This window comes from Momordica charantia, assembly GCF_013281855.1.
Source record: "Momordica charantia cultivar OHB3-1 chromosome 3 unlocalized genomic scaffold, Mcharantia_2.0 BLBB01000003.1, whole genome shotgun sequence".
NCBI classification, from domain to species: domain Eukaryota; kingdom Viridiplantae; phylum Streptophyta; class Magnoliopsida; order Cucurbitales; family Cucurbitaceae; genus Momordica; species Momordica charantia.
The window spans coordinates 21,170,380-21,191,989 of record NW_028275161.1 but is presented as its reverse complement, the minus strand read 5'-3'; the positions used below and the strand labels follow the sequence as shown (position 1 = coordinate 21,191,989).

The 21,610-nt window shown below is 35.9% G+C and overlaps 4 protein-coding genes across 6 annotated transcripts; 1 reads left to right on the top strand and 3 right to left on the bottom strand.

Moving 5' to 3' along the window:
* The first annotated feature begins 730 nt into the window (after window positions 1-730).
* Window positions 731-4,776, top strand: LOC111008975 (Leucine-rich repeat protein kinase family protein). Of its 2 annotated transcripts, none has more exons than XM_022281861.2 (8): window positions 731-1,020; window positions 1,193-2,598; window positions 2,709-2,842; window positions 3,309-3,549; window positions 3,667-3,866; window positions 3,940-3,965; window positions 4,042-4,153; window positions 4,315-4,776. In XM_022281861.2, exons 2-8 carry the CDS (start codon window positions 1,242-1,244, stop codon window positions 4,540-4,542), a joined length of 2,298 nt encoding a protein of 765 aa, XP_022137553.1. In that variant the 5' UTR covers window positions 731-1,020; window positions 1,193-1,241; the 3' UTR covers window positions 4,543-4,776. The 2 variants fall into 2 exon arrangements, with proteins under 2 accessions (XP_022137553.1, XP_022137554.1); XM_022281862.2 differs by having other exon boundaries at window positions 1,101-2,598.
* A 1,724-nt stretch (window positions 4,777-6,500) lies between these two features.
* LOC111008637 (putative adenylate kinase 7, mitochondrial) lies at window positions 6,501-10,508 on the bottom strand. The gene is given in 6 exon segments (XM_022281383.2): window positions 6,501-6,942; window positions 7,594-7,640; window positions 7,746-7,827; window positions 8,598-8,738; window positions 9,356-9,544; window positions 9,547-10,508. Coding segments are annotated over 6 exon segments (912 nt in total). The 5' UTR covers window positions 9,850-10,508; the 3' UTR covers window positions 6,501-6,792.
* Window positions 10,509-10,650: 142 nt separating this feature from the next.
* Window positions 10,651-14,492, bottom strand: LOC111008910 (argininosuccinate synthase, chloroplastic). The gene is made up of 10 exons (XM_022281782.2): window positions 14,291-14,492; window positions 13,971-14,029; window positions 13,785-13,866; window positions 13,277-13,418; window positions 12,951-12,999; window positions 12,643-12,825; window positions 12,397-12,471; window positions 12,131-12,316; window positions 11,818-11,906; window positions 10,651-11,569 (listed from the first exon to the last, which is right to left on the bottom strand). Exons 1-10 carry the CDS (start codon window positions 14,355-14,357, stop codon window positions 11,017-11,019), a joined length of 1,485 nt encoding a protein of 494 aa, XP_022137474.1. The 5' UTR covers window positions 14,358-14,492; the 3' UTR covers window positions 10,651-11,016.
* Window positions 14,493-17,697: 3,205 nt separating this feature from the next.
* On the bottom strand, window positions 17,698-21,082 carry LOC111008865 (protein ROOT INITIATION DEFECTIVE 3). Of its 2 annotated transcripts, none has more exons than XM_022281715.2 (8): window positions 20,414-21,068; window positions 19,982-20,095; window positions 19,650-19,783; window positions 19,415-19,556; window positions 19,136-19,335; window positions 18,719-18,840; window positions 18,205-18,437; window positions 17,698-18,093 (listed from the first exon to the last, which is right to left on the bottom strand). In XM_022281715.2, exons 1-8 carry the CDS (start codon window positions 20,690-20,692, stop codon window positions 17,851-17,853), a joined length of 1,467 nt encoding a protein of 488 aa, XP_022137407.1. In that variant the 5' UTR covers window positions 20,693-21,068; the 3' UTR covers window positions 17,698-17,850. The 2 variants fall into 2 exon arrangements, with proteins under 2 accessions (XP_022137407.1, XP_022137408.1); XM_022281716.2 differs by having other exon boundaries at window positions 17,925-18,093; window positions 18,251-18,437; window positions 20,414-21,082.
* Window positions 21,083-21,610: the final 528 nt, after the last annotated feature.

Genomic DNA, 21,610 nt, shown 5'->3' with positions numbered 1-21,610 from the left:
CGCTTTGACGTGTATGTTTGGAGTTATGTAGATGCTGTAGTCGCATAATCTGGATCAACGTCATGACAACAACATTCTAGAAATTATTGGACCCGCCACAATTAATGTAATGTCTTGGTGTATGTGCTAGTACATTGAGAGCACCTTTCAAGTTGGCTAATAAATAAAGAAAAAAAGTTTGGGCTAAAATTGATCATTGTTGCTATTTAATTTGAACAATCTATAGAAAAAAGATAAATTACATGAACTTAGATCAATCAAATATTTTATATTTTTATGCAAGGATTCGAAATCCTATGTGGTCGAAGCTGAGTTAAAGTTATCTACTAAAAGTTTTGAACCTATTGTAACTTGATAATTGTAGTTTGGTCAAATCATGTATTATTATCATACTGACAAATATTCTTTTATGTAACAATAGATTGATACTTTTTATTCGACCAACTATTCTCGTGGACTATATAATACTTTGTGAAAAAGTATAAGTAAATAAATGATTTTTTAGTAGACAAAACATAATTTAGGAATTGGTGGTCTCATTTGATCTAACAAATTCACGATCAAACTCGAAACTAAACTCAAATTATAGAGACCAAATTATAACTTTAAATAAGGATGAGGGTCGAATTCGTAATTTAACTTGGACATAACTAAAAATAAGATCAGATCCCAAATTGTGAAAGTATATTAAGGATGGCGTGGTGGATTCCACTCACAGCCACACCCTCGTTCTGCTCACTGTGCCCCCAGCTCAGAAAGAGAGACACTTTCCACCCCAGAACCCATCCCTACAAAACCCCATTTTTCCATAGTTTTCAAGAGAGAGAAAAGAGAAAAAGAAGCATGTGCAAAAACTAAATGTGTCTTCTTCAGGTGGCCCAGTTCACTGCTTTGTGATTTTTCGAAATGACAATCCACAGAAGAGAAACAGTGAGCACGAATCACTCGGTCTCTGCTGGTTTTTGCTTCAATAATGACTCGATTTGTTCGTCGTCTCCTGTTTTTCTAACATTATAATTGGTGGGTTTTACTTCTACTTCACCATTTTTCAATTTCTGCTCTCTGTTTCTGTTTCATTTATTGGGCTGTAACTTTCTCAGCTACCCAAGTTTGACGAGCTTCTTCTTCTTCTTCTACTACAATCACAAACATTGGGTTTTCAGTTTTCACCATTCTGATGTTTCTGAAACAGAGGCTGGTTGAAGAAGAAGTGGAGAAGATCATCGTCTGAAGAATCTTTGATGGGGAAATATGCTTTGGTATTGCTTCTCTGCTTTGCTTGGACTTTTTTATTTGCTGGAGGTTACCAATTGCAAGCCTCTCAAGCCCAAGTGCTTCTCCAGCTGAGGAAGCACTTGGAGTACCCAAAGCAGCTGGAATCATGGACTGATCACAGAGTAGACTTTTGCACGCTCTCTTTTGTTCCTCAAGTTAACGTAACATGCCAGGAAAATGTTGTCACTGAGCTTAGAATTGAGGGTGATGCTCAAGGAAAAGTTGACGAGTTCATTGGTTTTGCAATACCAAATAGAACTTTATCAGAGAGCTTCTCGCTTGATTCTTTCATCACCACTTTGACTAGACTTAACAACTTGAGAGTTCTTAGCCTTGTGTCTTTGGGCATCTGGGGTCCACTTCCGGACAAAATCCATCGATTATATTCACTTGAATATCTGGATTTGAGCTCCAATTATATTTTTGGTTCAATCCCACCTAAGATTTCTTCCATGGTGAAGCTTCAAACTCTCAAACTAGATGACAACTTCTTCAATGGTACTATGCCTAATTGGTTTGATTCATTGTCTAGTTTGACAGAGTTAAGCTTGAAAAACAACAAGATCAAGGATTCATTTCCATCTTCAATCCTGAGCATCGGTGCCCTTACTGAGCTTGACATGTCTGGCAATGAGATATCTGGCGAATTACCGGATCTAAGTCGCTTACACGGTCTAAGTGTGCTGGACTTGAGCTGGAACAAAATAGATTCACCACTGCCTCCGCTACCGAAGGCATTGACTGTGGTTCTACTCGGGAAAAACTCGTTTCAGGGCGAGATTCCGCAGCAGTATGGCCAACTTAGGCAGCTCCAACAGCTTGATGTATCATACAATGCCTTGACTGGCATACCTCCTGCTACAATCTTCTCCCTGCCCAACATTAGCCACTTGAATCTTTCTTCAAATAAGTTATCTGGGTCACTGCCAATCCATCTGAGGTGTGGCAACATGCTTCAGTTTGTTGATATATCTAACAATATGCTTACAGGAGGATTGCCTTCATGCTTGGGCATTGAATCCGATAAACGAACTCTTAAGGTAGATGGGAATTGCTTATCTGTTAATGTAGGGAAACAGCATGCGAAATCATATTGTGATACAGACCATATGCACCAGCACCAGGAGCAATCTAGAGGCAAAAATGCAGGAGTTGTAATGGGTTTGCTTCTAGGTATCTTGCTATCAGTGCTTCTACTTTCTCTCGGGTTCGTTTTATGTAGAAGATGTTGGTCTAGAGGAATATCAGAGCAACATCTACTGCAGAAATCAGTTCAGGATAGTTCAGCAGCAGGGTTCTCATCTGAACTTCTAACAAGTGCAAGTAAGTTCAGCAAAAATTTCATTCATGGTCATTAATTTAGTCTACTGTGAACTATGGAGGTTTGGTTGAAAGATGTTGAGATTTACCATTTCAAAGTTTCCTTCTTGCAGGGTTTGTTTCTCAAGCTGCAAAGTTAGGAATCCAAGGTCTTCCATTGTGTCGATCTTTTACATTAGAGGAAATAAATGAAGCTACAAGCAATTTTCATGAATCAACTATCATTGGTGATGGTTCATATGGGAAGGTAACATTCTAATAATTTGACTTGTTTCTGTCGCATTGACGGTTCGAATTTAATGAATATGGAGCAAGGTCAACCAGCTATGAGTGGCTCATCAGCCAAATAAGCTGAGAAGTGAACATGAGATGGGTTCTGAATAGGAATGTTCAGAAGGGAAACCATGCATTGGGAGTATAAGAATTTATATAATTCATCAGATTGTCAATGTTCAAATAGAAAGTTTCTTCTATTTGAAAGTTACACGTGAAATTTCACTAAACAAAATATGCACATGATCAAGATGATTAAAAATCATAGTTGAATTGCTTTGAATGTCTAGGTATAGTTTTTCTATTCCAATAGAATTCCATCCTTTTGCCCATGTATGTGTACTTAAACTATTCTGAGTCTTTTCTCATAAGTTATAAGCAAAATTCATCCATTTGAAATAGCTCTTGTATATATTATGCCTTTTTGATATGGTTTGCAGCTTTACAAAGGGAGACTGGAGAATGGGACTCAAGTTGCCATAAGGTCCTTGCTTGTATCAAAGAAATTTTCAATCAGAAATCTTAAACTTAGGTTGGATATGCTTGGAAAGCTTAGGCACCCAAATTTGGTATGCCTTTTGGGTCACTGCATCGATGGAGACGGGCAAGAATTCAATGACATCAATGTCTTCCTCGTGTCCGAATACGTTCCAAATGGGAGTTTCCGTAGACATCTCACTGGTAATCTATACACATTTTTGGACCGAGATTCTTTAAACATATTTCAAATTTCACACCAACCTTTTCCCACTTCAGAGAAATGTTCCTCTTTTGTTTAACAAATTATTGAACTTGTAGAGAAGGCTTTGAACTGGTCTGAAAGATTAGCAATTCTAATCAGTGTTGCCAAGGCTGTACACTTCCTGCACACCGGAGTTATTCCGGGTTTCTTCGACAACCGACTAAATATCAACAATATCTTGATTGATGAGCATAATGTGGCAAAGTTAAGTGACTATGGATTGTCCATTATCTCAGAAGAACCAGCCAAATCTTTGGTAGGACTTAACTTTTACTGCTGTTGAATCATCGATAAATGCCGATCATGACTCGTGTTTTCTGTTTGTGTAGGCAAAAGGAGAGGGCCCTCAAGCTTGGTAAGAATCCTTTTTCTTCATTTTGGTTGTTTTTTGAAGAAAATCAACTGTTTCTCACTTGGGTACCTATCTTCAGGCAAATGATGAACTTGAAGGATGATGTATATAGCTTTGGGTTTATACTACTAGAGGCACTTGTAGCGCCTTCTGTATCTGCTAGAAAAGATCCCTCTATACTAAAGGAAATGGTAGGCCATGAAATTTCTGATTCTTGCTATACATAGCATTTGGTTGTCAAAGGTCCAAAAGAGAATAAAAACTCTAATTATGATAGAGGAATGGAGCTTAAGCAATATTTCTTCCAACTGTTCAATTCAAGCTGCCCTAAATGGTTTTTCCATACATACAGATGAGTTTAAACAGCCAGGAGGGGCGGAGGCGAATCATCGATCCAACCATCCTAGCGACTTGCTCGCAAGAGTCCCTATCGACGATTTTTCCCCTAATGAACAGGTGTATTTCCCCCGAGATGAGTCGCCCATCGATGGAGGATGTTCTTTGGAACCTACAATATGCAAATCAAGTCCAAGATTCCAGGGATGGTGATCAAAGATATAGTTCTGCATCACAACAATGAGTCAAATCTCTTCCCAAAGTTGCTTCATGAAACCAGCCTTCCTACTGAAAGCACATTGCTGAACAGCTTTGTCTCAACTCTTTTACATACTATTCATCCTTAGGAAACTCAAATAATTTTCTTTTTCCTCAGAACTTCAATAAGAATGCATGCAGATTGATGTTCTGGACGTGTCATTTCTTGACATTGATGCGAAAGTGTAAATCCCTTCAAAAGATTTTACTGTTCATCATAGTCTTTTCTTGCAAGATTCTTTCAGAAAACTGCCAATCTTACAGGAGAGCGGCTAAGTAGGTGAAATTATACTCCAGTTCTGTGTTACATTCAATTTTATAACCAAATCTCATGTTTAATTTTATAGACACAACTCTAACAGTTCAAGGACCGAATTTAGAATTTAACCTATAACAGTGATCCTCCCATCTGTCTACAACCGACAACGGCCCTTATGTAGTATTTATAGAAAGAAAGAAATGAACCTTCGTATATTTTTTTAGTACAATAGGTAGGGAAGGGGATTCGAACTCCCAACCTCTTCATTGGAGATATATATCAATTATCGTTGAACTATACTCGTTTTGACATTTTGTTGCTTCCTTATTCAATTTACATTTTCTGTTTCCCATATGAAAAGAATTTAACGCATAAAAATTATAAAAAAAATAGTCATTCATTCACATGCCTGCATGCATGATACAACTTAAACTTCAAACTTAGAAAATATAACACAATCGTTATATAATATTTTGACCTACGTGTTAATTGCTTAGATATTAACGTTTTATATATCCCATGCCTTAGTTGCGAGTTCTCACTCTTTTCTTGCATAATATTAGTCGTCAGAGCCATAAATTTAAGAAAATTTTACATTCAAACTTCTATTTACCTATAGAATATTTCAATTTTGAAAATTTAAAGGGGCAAGTTAGAGAAAATTTCAAAATCTTAACCCTTCTTATATAATTTTTTAAATCTAAATTCCATCCTTCTTCACTCTAATTGTTCCAAGAATTCTTATTTGAGCATAAGCATGCTATACTTAACAATTTTCTATGATGGGAGAAGATGATATACTTGGCAATACATGCCACTCAATTATCTCTCCTTCAACCAACACTTGATCCTCACAAATCTTAACTTTTTTGTTTTATCATCACTCATCTATTAAAAAAACTCTAATGTGGTGAGGAATTTACTTATCTATCAAAAGCACTGCCTTCAGAAAAGAAATTAGGAGTGTATTTTGAAGTGATTTTAGCAGAAATCAAAATCACTTTTGTCAATGTCAAAATTACTCCCCTTTCCATTGATCATGCTAGGCAAATTCATCAGTCTCAAACACACTATAATCATGCTAGGCAAATTCATCACTCTCAAACACACTATATACAGTAATTGGATCATTCACCCTATCAAATAAACAGACCTTCACTAGCCAATTGAGGTAGACATCAGGCAAATTTGTCCCTTTTTCTCTTCTTTGCCCCACCAACATTACAATGATTGTTGGGGCCCTTTCGACAAATTCATACACCTCTTGTGTAATGTGGACAAAATTCCTATGCCCTTTCGACAAATTCATACACCAGGGGCCCTTTCGACAAATTCATACACCTCTTGTGTAATGTGGACAAAATTCCTATGGTAAATTTTTGTTGGTGATATCCCTGAATGTGGAAGCCAGTTTGTCCACATTTCGAACGAACTCACATGAGTAATCATTTGATCTACTCAAATTTTCAAAGAAATTTGTCGGATTTCAATAGGCCGCCACCACGAATTCAACCTAGCAAAATCCCTTTACTTTTTTACCTGTCCAATGACCACTAAATCAATCATGGTAGTTAATTTCCATGTATTTTGAGTGTGTATTTCTATTACATTCTCGTATTCTATTGCATATTTATATTTGTCAAGACATGGAACCCCTATGGGACCAGTTAGTAACTACAATGTCATTAGTCAAAGAACACAACTGGATTTCATGACCTCAATAGTTCAAGGAATCCTAGAATTACAGCCTCAAGTATAGCAAGTACAACGTGAGCAACTTCAACTTTCTTTACAGACGTTGAAGTTCATACAAATCATTCGCTTTAAGGCCTATATGTTGCTCAATACAGGTTTTTTCCCGCTATATTTGCTGAAACTATACAACATGCTAACTGTGCATCTCCTTTTTTTTTCCTTTGTACAAAATATTTTGAGATTGGATATGATGGTAGAATGCAATTTGTACCCGAATGATTTTTATCTGTTCTTTTCTGAATTAGGAGCCGCAAGCACATGTTGGAGATGTAATGCCACCAGAAGTTTTTGCCAAGTTTCCCTGGGTGCACTGTCAAGTTCAATGTTGATAAGTTTGTTTTGTTTCCTGTAGTAATCTTCCAGAGGCTTGGTCTGAAGAAAGATAACAGAATTTGTCATGTCGAGATAAAATAATAAAATTAATGTATGGTAGCTTTCTAATTTTGTTTGAAATTACAAAGTTGAGATATAAATTAATATGAATTCAGGATATTGTGTGCTTGTGTATCAAAGGGCTATTTGAATTATATATATACATTTGGGGGGTTGAAAAGAAAGAGTGGTGTGATAAATGTAGATGGGTAAAGGGGAAAACAAAATACAGCACATCCAAACAACATACTGGCTGTGAGAGATGGAAAACTACAGGATAAATATTACGCCAGCAAAAGGAAAATAAAGATCACAGACGAATCAAGATTCCACAAACTTGAGACTTCAGCTATTTCGGCAAGGAGCTTAATGGTCTGTACGTCCATTCTCAAATAAAAATAGGAAAATATTTGGGCTGGAATAAAATGAGATTCCAGGAAGAAGGGTAATGAAGAAAATTGTTGAGAGTGAGACTCTCGAGTACTCTTAAGTCTTAACCAACTTAAGTTGAGCTTTGATTCAAAAAAAATATAATAATAATAAAACCAAAACAAAGAAAGAAACAAGCAAACTTAAGTTGAGCAGGAAGCTATACTTTGCAATGAAATATTAGTGATGTAAGGTGAGGATCATATTGATATAATGAAATACCTGCTCAGCATAGATTTGTAGTTTTTTCTTCCAAGCACCTTCTGAATCTAGTTCATCATTAAGCTTTAGTCAGCCTTAACAGTTTTTATACCATCGTATGTACAACAGAAGCTCGTTTCTCACAAGAATGGAAGAATGGGAAGATAAACTACCCATGTGATTCTTAATGGAAGGAAAGTCGAAGCATCTGAAATTGACAACTAGATCGATCATAGCAAGTTGATCAACAATTTTCTGCTAGAAAAAAGGGGAAAATTAATGAAGGAGAATAGAGCCACTGCCAACCAGTAAATTTACAACTTATGATATCCACGAAAGCCGCAGAAAACAAATGTCCAAAGCATATTATACGAAGGAAAAATGGGACCCTTTCATGAAATTAATGTGCAAACCCATTACCTAAGGCCTTAATTTCATGAAAGGGTCCCATTTTTCCTTCATATAACATGTAGTAATAAAATTACATAATATCATATACACGTGAAGTTTTAGGTATTTTAATATCTTGCAGATATAGCACAAAAAAATAACTACATGATCTTACTCAATTTTTGCTGAAAGCCTCACACAATGAGTCAACAACAATCTTTTAGAACTCCAATTCAAAAGGTTTACGAAGAGCAAAACGGGAAAAGTGGGTGGCAGCCACGTTTAGAATTTACTGTTTTATTTGGTTTCTTTGTAAATGTTGTGTAAGGAAAGTTACAACTCCCTTCGGTAGTTTTTTGGCTTTCCTTGGTGTTCCTTTGTTGTGTTATTTTTGGTACAGACTAGAGTATCTTGTATATTTTGTGTGGTTTCTTAAAAAAGTGTGGAGAGTTAGATGATCTTCTCGAATTGGTCATTTACGGGTTGATTTGCCTTGTGTTTTTTAAAGTTGTTCTTGATAGGGAGTCCAATCATAATCATTATAGCCTGTCTTAACGAGCAATTGATGGAAAACTAGTAAACATGTTCAAGGGATGGCTCAAGTTCATTTGAACTTATTTGAATAAAGAACTTACGGCTTGGTAAAGTGAACGGGGAATTCCATCCAAGATAAACCCGCTTTCACCTTTGTCATACCCATCTTTCAGCCTCTTAGACAGCGAACCGGTTATTATGTCTTCTGGCTCAACGGTTCCACAATTTACAGCCTTCACAATCTACTGCCAAAAAACCCAAAAATAAATATAATATATATTAAAATAAGGTAGGCTCTTGTGAGACGATCAGTCTACAAAAACGCATCTTATGAATAATCGAGACTAGTAACAATTACTTTCTAACTTAGAAGACTAGTTCATTCTGCAATTGTCTAGAAAATTAATCTTAATACAGTTCATGGACTCATGTATCTGGTAACTTGACGAAATACAGTCACGAAGGTGTTGGCAGCAAGTTTCATATATATAATAGTGGTAAGACCATATCAAATTTTAAGAGGGAGTGAACTTTTCGTTTGCATAGCTGAAAGAGAGATTTTAGGACACAACGCATGGTGACATTCTTGTAATTGAATGCGAAAAGAACAATCGAAGATAAAGAATATCTTCCCTAGCAGAAACAATCAAGAAGGTGCAGTAAGCCAATATCTATTTATAGCTATAAACGTATTCCTCAAATTCTTCTGAACTCGTAACGAAGTGTGAATTAGGAAGAAGATGATCCGCAGAATAAGATCAAGAACGCCGCAAACAGCTATAGAATTCAGAGTCGGAACACGGCAAAATGCAAGAAAAAGAGTGGCAACAAGTTGAAAATGAAGTAAAGAATTAGATACCTGCCTATGTAAGAACGAGCGAGGGCTAAGCTCTTGGCGAACGAGGCTGGCCATGGAAATATGAGGAACTGCTAGTAGCTTCGACAGCTTCTCCGCGTAAAGATGCTTCTTCGAGCGCGGGCTTCCAATGAAAACTAACTGCAATTCTCTCGTCGGGAGCGAGCCTTCCGAGTCCTCCACAGGAGCTGCGCGAGTCGATCAAGGCGTGGCTCGTGCTCTGCTCTGTAATCATCGTAGCAGTAGTAGTCATAGTCAAATTGTGGATGAGCTGCAGAGGCAGAGGTCGCGGTAGATATGTGTTGTCGCAGAATGAAACGTCGACGGAGCGGAGTTGCGGCGGCCTCCGCAACGCCGGCAGCCGTCACACGCCGGAGTATGGTTATTGGGCCAACGGGTGAGATTGAATTGTAGAGAGAGGAAATCAGGCTTGGAAACGAGCACAAGAACAAACGTGCGGATGAAAAGAGAACAAAGCAGTGCCTTCCGAACGTCATGTCGACTCTGGTTAGGCAAGGCCCAAAATATCATCCGAAAATATTCGATACGTCGGATTTTATTAATCTTACAACAATCGCTTATAATTATTTGAGGCGTAAGATTTATTTAATTAAAATTAATTGAGAAGAATTATAATTTTCACTAAAAAGTATGCGAGAAAGTATGTCATTGTTATAATGTCATCAACATTTATCTTTTGATTAAAAAGTTATGGATTCGATTTTCTACTTCTACGTATTATTGTATAAAAAAAGATACAGGGCACATACACACAAAATAAATTAAATAATAAATTGAATCACTTTCATAAGCTATTTTTTGTTATTATTGTGTTTTCAATTAGTTAGTAAAAATTTAATAAAGAGAAAAAGGATATTTTTAATTCGCGTAAAGTTGATAAAGTTTGAAAGAAGAGAAGGCAATTTTCATCTCCAATACCAACTAGTTGATTCTCCACCGTCCTTACCAAATCCGAACATGGACATGCTTAAAATTATTTTCTTTCGAACAAAAGAATTATTTATTTTTAGAAAAGTTAAAATTATATTATTGCTATGTTTTTTAAGGCCAATATATTATTGCTTATTCTAGTGATTGTGATCGTTCGATTATCTACCATATATATTGTTCACCAAAACACCTGTGGAGTTCATTTTAAACATTTAATTTACAATTTTTGTGAAACTGGTTATCTAGTTAGAAAGAAAACTCCTCCATTCCAAATCTAATCAATAATCATTTTGTTATACGAACGAATAATCATAAATAAAATAGCTGTGGTAAAAAAGGAGATAAAATAACCAAACCCAACAAATAATTAATTCACATTTATGGTTTGCAGTAAACCGAACCCTAAATTAAACACAGAAAAAATTAAACCCAAGATAATAAATGAAAATCCTAGATAATGCAACCCTAATTTCAGATATAAATCTAAACTTCAGTTACAATAGAAAACTACATGTACAAATATAATCGACAAACAGAACTACCTTTAAAAAAAAAAAGAAAGACTAATAAAATTGCCATCTTGAACTAAATGATTAAAGGCATTATAACCTCTAACTTTGAATAGAAGCCCCCAATATTAAAAAGTGTGTGAATATTATATATATATGGAGTAATAATATTACCTTGAAATTCTCACACGCGTCGTCATCCCATCAGACCCCCTGTTGGAGCATTGCCCGGACCCTGGTCGGAAGGCCGTAAAGGCGGATGAAGCCGGCGGCATCGGCCTGATCGTAGATCTGCCCATTCTCAAAGGAGGAGATATCTTCCCTGTAAAGACTGTAAATACTTCGCCGGCTGGTCACACTGACGGAGCCTTTGTACAGTTTGAGAGTGACGGAGCCGGTGGTGGTCTCTGTGATCTTCTCCATGAAAGCGTCCATTGATTCGCGGAGAGGGTCGAACCATCTCCCTGCGTATACCAACTCTGCATATTTGAGGGCCAGTGAATCCTTGACTTGAATCGTCTCTCGGTCCAGTGTTAGAGACTCTAGCTCACGGGTGGCTGCGAAAAGGATGGTTCCTCCTGGGGTTTCATACACGCCTCTGCTTTTCATGCCCACCAGACGATTTTCCACCATGTCAATTCTGCCAATTCCGTGCTTCCCACCAAGTTCGTTTAGTTTGGTTAGAAGAGATGCTGGTGAAAGCATCTCGCCGTTCACAGAGACGGGGAGACCCTGGACAATTCCTATTTCCACGTACCTGCAGAAGAAAATGCCCAATACCAAAGAGACAAAGGTATTAGTATTACTACATTACAGCAAAGCTAACATTTTTTTGTCTAATTTTACATAAAAGTTTTAAACTTGGAAATTGGATTCTTTTAGGTATATTTCTTCTTCTCTTCATACTATTTGAACTCTTCTATTACTACACTTCTAGTTCTAGTTTGAGAGTAGGCAATAATTTGAGAGAGTAAACACGTGGCATTTCAAGAGAAGGAAATTTACTCGGGTTCGTTTGGTGCATCTTCTGGATCTGTAGATATCATGTACATATCCTTTTTAGGTTCGTTTCCTGGATCCTCCAGAACGTCTCCCTTCAGTTATAATATGAGCAAGATAACATCAGCAAGAGATAAAATTCATAAAGAGGCCAAAGCAACCAAATTTTTTGGCATCATAGGATTGACACTAGGAAAGGTAGTTCCCCACATTATTTCCATTGTTTCCCATGCTTTGGTTAACAAATACTTGAAATTGTTAATCTATCGCTAAATGTTTGACCATCAAAAATTCAAATAGGCTGAGGAAGGAGGATTACCTCATGACTAAGATGCCATAAGTTCCGGTCTCGACTATAAATTGATTTCTTTGTCACTGGAACAGGTACATTATGCTTCTTGGCATACTCAATAGCATCTTCTCTACCAGTAATATCCCATCCCCTCCATGGGGCCACCACGTTTAGTTTGGGATTTAGAGCAAAGAAGGTCAACTCAAAGCGTACCTTAAAAATTATACCAGACCAATACAGTTCATCAGATAAAAAGAATACATGAATATCCAGATCAGGGTGTAAGGGCATACCTGGTCATTTCCTTTACCGGTACATCCATGAGAGACGGCATCAGCTCCAACTTCTTTGGCAACATCCACCATGGCCTATTTTTTCCAAATATCAAAATGGAATGGGAAGGAATTACCAAATCAACAAGTAAAAACCATGAACATGATAGATGTGATTCGAGCGTACAAGTCACTTAGAACCATAAATTCATTTATCGTTCAGTAATCCATGTGGCAACGCAAATATTACTTAAAGTTAGCACTTACCTTTGCAATAACTGGACGGGCCATTGAAGTCCCAAGCAGGTATTTTCTTTCATAAATCGCACCCGCACGTAAGCAAGGAAATATGAAGTCTCTCACAAATTCTTCCTTTAAGTCCTTCACCACCAATTGACAAGCCCCACTTGCTCTAGCCTTCTGTTCCAAACCATCCAGTTCCTTTACGCCCTACAAATTGAGGCCCAGAAAGAGATGCATAAAGATCACTTTCATAAGGTTTCCTCAAGTGGAATATTAAAAAACAACAAAGAAGAACCCCCCACAAAACAAATTCACCTATGCTAATTACATACTTGACCGACATCTGCAGTAAAACATACGACTTCACAACCATAATTCTCCCTGCAATACAAACAATAATTAATTCCCATAAGAAGAAATAATTCAGAAGCCGTGAATGAGATACTAAAAAGGGCTGCTCAAATCCCCGGAGATGAATGCAGAAGGAGAATGCACGACGTGGACTAGAGCTCAAAGCAAAATCCAGGCAGTACAAGCAAAAGGGACGGCTTGGAACTCACAAAAAGTCAAATGCACAGACATTCCAACTTAGCGAATAGTTCTTGCGAATGCAGATTTATAGATTCTGCTCTGGGTCATTAGAAAAATGGAAACCTACCTCAGCCAGGGGACGATGACTGATGTGTCTAAGCCACCACTGTAAGCCAGAACAACCTTATTTAATTTCCCCCGCAGACCTCTAGTCCCAACACCGTTGGTTGTTTCTATCTCTCTGTCACTCTGCAGTATTGCCTGAATAACTGTATTCAACAATAATTGAAGTCTCAAAAAGAAAGGACAAAAATGTTCACAAACTCGATGCGTAGGGAATAACACAAAAGCACGTTTTATAAAGCATTAGATCACAGAACTAAAACAAGTAGAACAAAATTACTAACAAAAAATACACCACAAACCAATCTTTTATAATAAAATAAAATATAAACGCAACTACAAACAAAATTATTATCTATTAAAACGGTACGTAACAGAGTAATCCCATGATTAAAAGCTCGATATGATAAACAAAAAACCCCCAACTTCTCCAGCCCGCTTAGAAGTTGTGAACAGAACTACAAAAGAAAAAGGGAGATTAAACGCAGAGCAAGCAACAAGAGGAAACTCACCGCCTTTCTTATTAGATCGCACAATACTAGCCCTGTTACTAGCTAAGCTGTTGCCATGAATTTCACATGTTTTCGCACCCAGCTGCAGCCACGAATGCAATTAAGTCAGTCCAAGAATCAGATATAGCAGGCTGATATTGATAAAATTTATTGAAGAAAATAGAGGGGGCATTATTGATGCAATGCCTCTTGGAATGAATGCAACTTCGTCGGGCCAGACATTCTGCAATAAATCGGCACTGACTCTGAAAATAAAAACAAAATGTGCAATCTCAGATAACATACTCAAAAAATCACAAACCATAGCATATGATTAACAGAACTTAATCGAACTCGAACCATATTCTCCATCATCGACATTACACCGATCCATCCTTCCAAAAGAAAAATTACAAACAAACTCCAAGAAACAAATGAAAAACATTTCCATAAAAAATTTCATTTCCATTTCCATTTCCAATCTTGTCACGAAGCAGGCCAGAAAATGAAGATTTCAATCGAAATACCTGTTTTGGATGAGTGGAAAGCAACAGGAGTGGATGAGAATAGAGAGCCTCCCATTAACTGAGCCATGGCGTCGGCAGCGATCGTGGTGACCTTCGCGAGTCTCTGAGACGAACCTGCTTCAGAGGATCAGCTTCAGATGCTAGGGTTTAGAACAAGTCACGGCCGCCATGTTTATAATGTCGTGAAGAAGAGACGACCTAATGAACACACAGTGAAATCGCTGTTAATCTTGTGGCTTAGCGTCGCTTTCACACATAGTTTATTTTGATCGGACGATTAATTGGTTCTCCAACGACGCTGGAGATTCTCTACTGTAGTCCAAATAATCAAATATTATATTATATTTAAAATATTTCCAATTCCATTTCGAACGTTACAATTTTCTAATTTTTCTTTTATTTTCTTTATCGAAGATTCAAAGTTAACATTATTTTAATCTTTTTAGATTCTATAGTTATTTTTAAAATTAATTAATTACTTATAAAAATCATTTCACCATTTTTAAAGATGATTAGAAATGTCACCATCAACTTTACATTTGCCACTTAGATGCTCTTTGCAGTTGACAGCGTTTGGGCTTGGATTTTCTCTTTTTTGTTCGTGTGGATAGAATTTTGGATGATATATAATATATAATATTCTTTTTATCCTTGTTTATCATTTGATTTAGTTTTTTCGAAATTTATTTTATGTTAAATTATTTTCTTATTATTGCCCAAAAGAAGAGAGAAAAATGATTTAAACATAGATATTAAAAAATGTCTTAATTAATTAAACTAGGTTTATAATTAATATTATTCAATAAAATATGAATTCAATATTTTAAAATACATCCCATATTGTGTTTAGTTTATAAATAAAATATTTTTAAAATAAAAGTAATAATTAAAAAAGAAACTCATCCTAAATAACATGTAATCGTAATCAGAAATTTTTTGATCTCTTTCAATTATGTGTTTATGTAATGGGAAACTCATCCTGGCATGTAATCGTATTTACTACTTATGCATCAGACATTTTCCAATCTCTCTCTAATTACGTGTTTATGTAACAGGAAAATAGTTAATTATTTTACAGAAAAAATAATATATGAATCAATGATTACTGAATAGTTACTTGTAAGAGTGTTTAAAAAACCCGAAAACCCAACGAACCCAACCTAAATCGGTTTGGGTTGGGTTAGATGAATTGTGATTTTTCCAATACGATTGGGTTGGGTTGGGTTTCGAGTTTAACTTTTAAAAAATCGAGTCAACCCAACCCAACCCGAATTTATGCATATATGTGTATTTATCCTCATAGTTATCGTCCCTTTAGTGTTAATCATCGCCCTTCATTTAAAGTTTTCATATTTTATTCTTCTTTTTTTTTATCTTAATCTCAACCATCCATTAAGTTTTAATCCTAATTCTCCGTCGCCGCCGTGATAATTAAAAATAAAAAGAAAAACAAACCGACAACCCAATCCGACCCAACTCGAAAATATTTGGTTGGGTTGACCATCCAATTCAAATCCAACGATTCCTATATATGACCAATCAGAAAATTCTGATTGACCTCAAAATGCCTTCTAACCGACCCAACCCAACCCGTAAACACCCAGTTACCTTATTGAGAGTATTTTAAAAGGCTATTGAATCTTTGACTGGGCCCTGTTGGTCCACACCAGACTTTTAACACCATTGGAGGAAAATAAAGATAAAATAGGATGTAATTATCTTTATATTTATATTTATTTATATGTGTGTGTGTATATTGACATTGACTTGATGAACGTAATTTGAAAATTTTCATATTGTTCATTTTACTGGAAAATGACTATGGGTAGTAAAATTTTGACCTTTTAGTTCTACGGAGGGGTCCAATCAAACTCAAATTCATTTATTTTGGATAATCACTATTAAATTTAAACAACATGTAATGTGTTTTTTTTAGCATATTGAGATTTTCAAGCATTTTAAAATACTCATGAGAGATTTTAGGATGTTCATGAGAGATGACAGGATTCAAGAAGGATGATATCCGTTTGAAACATGAATTTTCCATATTTTAGGGATATTTACTATTAGTTGTTCCTTATTATATTTTTTCACTAATTTTTTCATTTTATTTTAAAATTTATAATTAAAATAAATTAATGTAATTGTTTATTTTAGTACAACATGTAGGAACGAAAATTTGAATCATTATTTTTTTATTGGAATATATACCAGTTATGTTGTGCTCAAGTTAGCAAATTAATGTATTCATTCATTAATAAGCAACTTTTAAGTATATTAACATATTAAATTTAGGGGCTCTTGCAAAAATGACGAAAATATCAGGTAAATAATAAATTTAGCACTAACATTTAGGTATTTTCAAATATAGCAATTTTTTGAGAAAAACAGAGCCCAATTTGAAAAACGTCCAATTTATCCGGTAAGCCCAAAATATGGAGAAGCCCAAGAAACAAAGGAATGTACGTTATATATATCTATAATATATATGATATATTTGTAATATACGTGTGATATACATCTGTAATATATTTGTAATATCTGTAATGTATTTGTAATATATCTGACTACAAATATGTATATGCAATGTACATTCGTTATACTACTGATATAATTGTTTGACATGTTTGCAATATGTATGTGATATATATCTAAATACTACTGATATAAGTGTTTGTGCAATGTGTGTGTGATATACATCTGATATACTACAAATATGAGTGTCTGATATACTACAGATATAAACTACTGATATACGAAGGAGAAACGAGGCCTAATTTTATGCACGAGATCTGGAAGAATAAAAAGGGTAAAATTGAAATAACGAAACATTCCAAAATCATAATTTTAATTTTGTATTATATTTAATAATTTTAAAAAACATTTGAAATATTTTGAAATGCATGCAAGATTTTTGTTATCCAGTGCATTCTCTTAAATTTACACATAAAATATACAAGATTTTTGCTATCCAGTGCATTCTCTTAAATTTACACATAAAATCAACAAATTGTATAATGTTTCTATTTATTTGATTGGTAGGTTCCCTTTCAAATTGATTTTAATTATACATATACAATGGAAAGTCTAAAAATATAATCCAATAAAATGTCACTAAGTATTAAATCTTTATAAAAATCTCAAATTAAAACAACACTTAAAATTAGCATAGAGTATTATCTAAATTGATAATAGAATATTAATTAATTAATTAAGGCATTATGCATAAATACACATAGAGACTGTTTTGAAATAAATATATAATTTTTAGACATTTTCAAATATAAATATTCTCAAACATTATTATAGAATTTCATATCAAACAAAATATGATATCTAAAGATACATGCATCTGTCAATCATAATATAGCTCAGGGAGTTAAGACATGTTTATCAAAACCTTGAGATTGAAAGTTCGAATCACTGCCCCAACATATTGTATTAAAAAAAATTAAATAAAGATACAATCATTTAAAATTTCAGACATTTAAAATGTTGAGCCTCTGCAGTATTTTGTTACAAGCCTATAATAGAAATGAAGATCCACGATCATCAAAAGATTAATGAAACGACGATGGCTGCTTCTCCCTCATCCCTGCAACTCGATCTCTTTTGCCTTTCAGTTTCTTTGTAGGTGAGTTAACTTTTGCAGACTTGAATAATCGAATCCTCATCATGTCTAGCAACCGCGATTGAAGATGGTTGTTCATCTCCATCACTTGCTTTGTAATTCTGGAAGCCCACATTTGACTTTCTAAACTTGTTTCTACTTTCATCTGTATTGCTGCTGATGTCCCTTCTGTCTGAACACAATGGAAGAGGAGAATTCAGAATGGTAGTATGATAATATAGGCTGCATTTTGTTCACGTGACCCAACTAGCTATATCAAGCCCACATTGAAAGAAAGAGTGACCTTCATATCAAATATTTGCTGATTCAGTGAGTCGTTACTTGAGAACCTGATGGAATTCCAATTTTCCTCGAGGGGATGGAGCGGGGGAAAGAGAGGTATCGTGCTATTCAACAAGTTGGCTGGCTGAGGATACTTGTCGAGTGATGACACGGAGAAATGATTCAAGGCTCTCTTACGGTTTGACATTGAGATCAGGGATGGCCATGGAATTGCTACCAAGTTGGTTATTCTCCCTGTTAATGAACAAAAAACAGTAATCCAATGCATATTCAAAGATCCCAAATTGACCTTCTGAAAAGAAAAGGTTCTGTATATGCAATCTCAGTTGAGTTCCAGTTTCCAGAATTACAGATATAACCCAAGAACGTTTTTATCTTCAAAAGCCAAAAGGTTGGCAAGTCAGATGCCATTTACAAAAAGGCAGGAAGTTCATGTTCAACAAAAAAGAAAAGGCATAACTAAAGGAGAATGACAACTTTAAACTACCTACTGGCAAAGCAGATCAAGTTATTACCTTTCTTGTGGTCAAGCTTTTGTATGATCCTCTGACTGCTGATGTCCCATATGCAAACAGTGCAGTCCTCAGATGTGGAAATTAGATCCATCCGACTGAAGGCCAGAGCAGTAATAGCTCCTCTGCATTGGCGAAACTTAAACATGAACTTTCTATTGAAGTGTATAAAGGAAAGGCATAACTAATGGACTTGCAATCAATTGTTGGTTAAAGGAACGAAAACACTAAGTTGCAAAGCAGCCAATACTATGTTAATCTTCTGTCAAAGCTAAGATAGTTTGAAGGAAAAAGCATTCTCTTTGCTCGGATAGTAATTAAAGAAAATAGAAAGACAATAGTAGGAGTTCCAAAGATAACAGCAGAAAAGGAAAGTCATACTACAATCAACACCCATAAATTTCAAGTACCATATATTACTTGTGTCCTTTTGGAGCAAGTAATTGGTTATCTTTCATGGCAATGCAGTTATCTACTCCAAATTCAAGCTTGCTAGCAAAAATTTGCCCATCCACGCTCCCAGAGAACAATAGTTGCTCAGTTGGATGAAGAACAATAGCAGTGATCCCTTCAGTATGAGCTTGAGATCCCATAATCATTCCCGAAATCAGATCCCAAAACTGCAACCCAGAAAATGTTAATAAATTTTATTATAGATCAACAGTTGGAATTATAGATAGAATGTTACTGTTTAGCAACCTTTAAACTGCCATCGAGGGAGCTTGAAATGATTATTGACGTGCAGACAGACATAGCAAGTAGACCAGTTAAAGATGACTTATGTTCCATGAGGCAATACAAGATTGGCTGTGAGCTTCTCTCATGTTCCACATCCAGCAAACTTATTGCAAAATTTAAAAGGAAAATCTTGACCATGAAAAGCAATGATTTAATAAAAGAATTTGCAGTGGCATTGTGAAGGGAATACATTTACCAAATCATGGACCAGACGCAAATCATTCCGTCTGCTGAACCGGTAATGAGAAACGAATCGTCCCAAGAAAACAGGATGCATTTTATGGGTTTACGATGACCACTCCAAAGCTTGAGCAATTTACCACTACCCACCTACAAGTTGCCTCAACCAAATAGATTCGAGGTGAAAATTGGGGAATGGGAAAATTTAACCTCTAAATGAAGTATATGCACATAATACATATCCACATACATGAGCATTCATGAATTCTGGATAAGAGAGAGAGAGAGAGAGAGAGAGAGAGAGAGAGAGAGAGAGAGAGAGAGAGAGAATGTCGGCTAATTACTAACCTCCCAGAGATGAATATTTCCTGAAAGAGCTCCACCTGCAAGATATACTCCGTCCTTTGTCGAGGCAAGTGGTCCAATGGGCTCCAATGGATAGCTCCTAAGAGGAGGTTGAGGCTGAAAATCACAATGATTAGGCCAAATACTGTTAAATCACCCCTGCTAATCTCCTAAGAGGCAATTCGGAAATTAACAAGTGGATTATCAATATTAATTAGGAGGATTTAACAGAGTTTGAACTCAGGAACTCAGGACTATAACAACAAAAATACTCCTCAAGTTCAAAAATATAGTAAACCGTCCATGATCACTCAAACAACTGAAAGCAGAATAAGATTTGACCACAAATAATGGGACATTGGAGACCTAAAGTTTGCAAGTAACAAAAAATGTCTATTCAAAGAATCGGCTGGATTCTAATTGATTAATCAATACCTTGTTGAGGGACCAAATGAAGATGGATCCACCGCCAACGGACCCTTCCTTACGAGTCTGAGAAGCAACAAGAAACTCATTTCTCAAGCAAATCAAACCATAAGGAGGCGAAGCGCAAGTCGGAATATGAAGGAGAGTATCGCCTGTTTCCACATCCCAAATAGTGATCCCCGATCCCATGTTCTTATCGCTGCACACAGCCAATGCTTCTCTTTCGCCTCCATTACCCATCTCCCGAGGTTCTGAGAGAGGAAACTGGAAGCAGCAAAACTCCCCCATCAATGGAGGCTATGCGAAGGCCGATTGCTGAATCTGACGCCCGTCAATTGAAAAAGACAAAGTTAGTTCAAAATAACTTTAAACTTTCGGTCCACCTTCCAATTTTGGCATTGAACTTTTAGGGATCGAGGAGCGAAAAAAAAAAAAATCTTCTTGGAGCTAGTGAACTCCATGCAAAATCAATGGCATGCCCGGCGCCGCTCGAACTTCTCTGAAATCAAGAAAACTCCCCGGTGGGTGTGTAACGAATCCAGACAAAGTACCACGTTGGTAAGAAAAATGGGTGATTCGTTCTTCATCTTGTTAAATTAGAGTTCAATTTTGTTGGGTCGGCGAGGAAAGCAAACAAAATCTCAAATCAGCGGGGGAGGGGGGATTCATGATATATAAAGGAAGACAATTATTTCCAGACCTTTTAGATTAAAGCAAAACTGTGAGGGCATACTTGACGTATGAGATACTAATGAACTGAGCTCAATCCATTTATGTTTCTTCCTTTTTTTCAATAACTTCGCTAGAAATCCTTTACTTATCTATTTTTGTATTTCTTTCTTGATATATGGAAATTAAAAAAGGAAAGTAGTAGAAGGCGAGTGAACGATGAAGGAGATTACAAGGTTGTGAGTTTTACGATAAACAAAAAAATGGGTGTTGTGGGGTTCTATATCCTCGAGCTTGCATGAGGTTAATTGTTTGATATGAAAAGCAGTAAAAGAAAGTAAGTTATGAGCTGTAGCAAGGGAATTAAAAATAAAGGAAGGATTGCTACAAGAAGAAAACCAATAGAAGTGAGGATGTGATTGAATCTCTTACCTTTACCGTGGAGCTATACTAAGTAAGGAAAATAAATTCGTGCTCCTCCTTAAATGAAATTAATAGTATTTATGTTAAAATTTCAACGCAAATAATGAAAGTAAA

Bases quoted from the DNA above. Each gene is read 5' to 3' on its own strand.
- LOC111008975 (XM_022281861.2), top strand. From the start codon at position 1,242: ATGGGGAAATATGCTTTGGTATTGCTTCTCTGCTTTGCTTGGACTTTT. The intron at 3,966-4,041 runs GTAAGAATCCTT...ACCTATCTTCAG, and splicing joins GGAGAGGGCCCTCAAGCTTG to GCAAATGATGAACTTGAAGG. The intron at 4,154-4,314 runs GTAGGCCATGAA...CCATACATACAG, and splicing joins CCTCTATACTAAAGGAAATG to ATGAGTTTAAACAGCCAGGA.
- LOC111008910 (XM_022281782.2), bottom strand. From the start codon at position 14,357: ATGGCTCAGTTAATGGGAGGCTCTCTATTCTCATCCACTCCTGTTGCT. The intron at 13,419-13,784 runs GTGAGTTTCCTC...TGTTGAATACAG, and splicing joins GCGATCTAATAAGAAAGGCG to TTATTCAGGCAATACTGCAG. The intron at 13,000-13,276 runs GTAGGTTTCCAT...TTTGTATTGCAG, and splicing joins GTCATCGTCCCCTGGCTGAG to GGAGAATTATGGTTGTGAAG.
- LOC111008865 (XM_022281715.2), bottom strand. From the start codon at position 20,692: ATGGGGGAGTTTTGCTGCTTCCAGTTTCCTCTCTCAGAACCTCGGGAG. The intron at 19,336-19,414 runs GTTGCTAAACAG...TCTGGGTTGCAG, and splicing joins CCCTCGATGGCAGTTTAAAG to TTTTGGGATCTGATTTCGGG. The intron at 18,094-18,204 runs GTCACTCTTTCT...CATTGTGTTCAG, and splicing joins AGCAAATATTTGATATGAAG to ACAGAAGGGACATCAGCAGC.